General features: G+C 37.1%; 2 protein-coding genes across 5 annotated transcripts in view; one reads left to right on the plus strand and one right to left on the minus strand.

The window, feature by feature from the left end:
• The window catches only part of LOC138043215 (copper homeostasis protein cutC homolog), an 18,496-nt gene extending 17,327 nt beyond the window's left edge, over window positions 1–1,169 (minus strand). Inside the window, exon 1 of one of the 3 annotated variants that reach the window (XM_068889374.1) lies at window positions 1,090–1,169. In XM_068889374.1, the coding sequence (XP_068745475.1) occupies window positions 1,090–1,141 (52 nt within the window). In that variant the 5' untranslated portion in view covers window positions 1,142–1,169. The remainder of the gene's footprint in view (window positions 1–1,089) is intronic. The other 2 variants (XM_068889372.1, XM_068889373.1) reach the window with 2 other exon arrangements.
• A 42-nt stretch (window positions 1,170–1,211) lies between these two features.
• The window catches only part of LOC138043214 (small ribosomal subunit protein mS39-like), a 51,701-nt gene continuing 50,412 nt past the window's right edge, over window positions 1,212–2,500 (plus strand). For both annotated transcript variants that reach the window (XM_068889371.1, XM_068889370.1), the window contains exons 1-2: window positions 1,212–1,311; window positions 1,508–1,563. In XM_068889371.1, coding sequence (XP_068745472.1) covers window positions 1,241–1,311; window positions 1,508–1,563 — 127 coding nt within the window. In that variant the 5' untranslated portion in view covers window positions 1,212–1,240. The remainder of the gene's footprint in view (window positions 1,312–1,507; window positions 1,564–2,500) is intronic.

Raw genomic sequence — 2,500 nt, forward strand, 5'->3', positions numbered from 1 at the left:
ACGATGAAGCCGACACAGATGGTGAAGGGCTGGTGTCAGATTACGAGTCACAGTCTGAGATGTCTGTAGACTCTGTGCTATACTACCTTGAAAATGAACTGTAAAGAAGCTTGACATGGATGTAGCATGTAAATAGTTTAGAGCTTTGTAAACTTCCTTAAATTAGCCAAGCTTAAAGAATAAACTAAGGTAACAAACTGTACATAAAATTAGTGGTGTATGTTTTATTATTCATGGGAAAGGGAAGGGGGCAATTTTTTTTCTTTAATGGATGAGACTGGGCAAGTGAAAACCGATCTGGCCGAGTGCGATTTTAAGGTCACTAACCCAGATAACGACTGTTAGTTTCAAACCCTACCACAGAAAGAAAAACTGGCACTGGAGCTTTTTAAAATGTCACCCCAAGATGATTCATCAGCTCACACTTTAGGTACCAGACACAGTAAAGTATCAGCCATTTCAATAGTGTTTTGGCTAGGTATTGCTACTTGTTTTTTGTTGCTTTCGTTTTACGTCATATGAGCATTCGACTATTTTTGTATTTTTGACTTAGTCGCCTCCACCATCCCCAGCACTGGATCCACACTTAAGTTTTGCAGCAATAGCCCCATTGAGCCAACATTATAACACATATAAAATATAAATACTGTAAATCGAAATATAATGACACACTGAAGTTGTTTACAAAATCGATCGATTCCAGGAGGAAAATTGTATTTCACTACTGTGACATTATGAAGTGTTTTGTCTCTGACTGGGCATGTTTCCTCATGTTTGGACTTCGTCTTTGCTACGTTATCAAATAATTAAATAAAACATCAACCGCGTGGTAAAACTAAACTAATACCCCATTCACACCAATAAGACATGTTTAATTAAACTGGGTTTAACAAAATAAAAATTAGTCACAGAAAAATGTAGGACTGGCTTTTCCATGAGATTCAGGTTATGCTTTCACCTGTGCTAAATTCGCGTAGTCGACAAAAGTCAGTAAACATGATTTAAAAAGAAAACACTTTGAAACCGTGTTTAACTAAACATGTTTAAAACATGTTTAAGGTTTGGTGTGAATGGGGCATAAGACCTTACCACCTCTTTCAGCGTTCAAGGCGGATTCTACGGAATCTATACAAAGTTCCATTCCAACATCATCCCTATCCCTGCTCACAATTACTGTCAGGCGCTAACTTTGCGAAAGGGAAAAGCTGGTACCTAGTCATCAGTGACCTCGAAAATCAAGATGGCAGCAATGTGTTGCCGTTGTGCAAAAAAGTTGAAACATCTTCGCATACCCTGGAACTCAACATTGAGGTAAAATTGGCAAAGTTCTTCGACACCATCTTTTCTTATTCTCTACATCTTTTTTATATAAAAGCTGTTTTCGAGTTAACCTTGTGTGTTGAAGATGTGCAATGACCATCGGAGAATTCCTGAAAGGTGGTCATGTACATTGTACGATGGGGGCTTATTGCCTGTAAGCTTATGAAACTAATGGATTTTTATGCAGGTCAATATGCGCAGCGCCATCAAACTCTCTGGCACATGAAGTTGACAACAATCATCGTAAGTTAATTTGCTCTCGTGTGTTTGAAGGTACAGTATGGTGTCCTTCTTCCGAGAGATCGATCCTTGTTCCGCGACTTTTCCGAACATGATGTTATATTTCCTCGTTTACTAAAATATCACCAAAAACAAATGTGTCCGATGGTTTCTTGATTATTCTTCTTTCACATGACGAAATTTCGTTTTTCCTGCTATCGGTAATTGTGCGGAATTCAAGTTTGTTGACAGGAGTGTTAATTTGTCTTCCTAGAAAGTCTCTACTTTTGCGGCTGACTGTAACTTACATGGTCATGTTTACTTGGCTTGTGTAAAGATAAAACGCAACGGGAACACGTGTCTTTTTTCAGAACAGTTTTACAGATAAACTTATTTTTTGGGGTTGGAAACGAATTTTCTGCAGAGTTTTAAACTTTTGTTTTATCGACTCTTGAAAAGTATCAACAATTTTCGCATAGGGATCCTTGGTCCGCGACTTATACTACTTAATTATCACCCCAGAGAACTTAAATCTCGTAAAGCAGATAAAGAAAACCTTCGATAAATAAAAAAGTTTTTTGCTTTAACTGAATATTTTCAAAATCTTCTTTATACATGTTTACGAACAGGTTACCTTCTTTTGAATGTCTGGAATACCTATACGGTCATATAATGGAGCTTGTGTTGGGAAAATGTCAAGCAACTGAAAATAAAACAGATTCTATACTCACAACGACATCCAATACGGCTGTAGCTGAGATATATCAAGGATAATAAAGAATAATTAAATTGTCATGTTCGTACAGAAATTATCAGGATTCACAGGTACTTTTTTTAGGCTGCTTACACGATTTGCGGACCAAGGACCAAATTCGCTGACAAAGGGCTCGTGATTATGTTCACCTTTTTTTGAATTACAAGAAAAATATTTCCGTTTGGAACTTGCCAATTTAATATTATC

Source organism: Montipora capricornis, chromosome 3 (genome assembly GCF_036669925.1).
Source record: "Montipora capricornis isolate CH-2021 chromosome 3, ASM3666992v2, whole genome shotgun sequence".
Lineage (NCBI taxonomy): Eukaryota > Metazoa > Cnidaria > Anthozoa > Scleractinia > Acroporidae > Montipora > Montipora capricornis.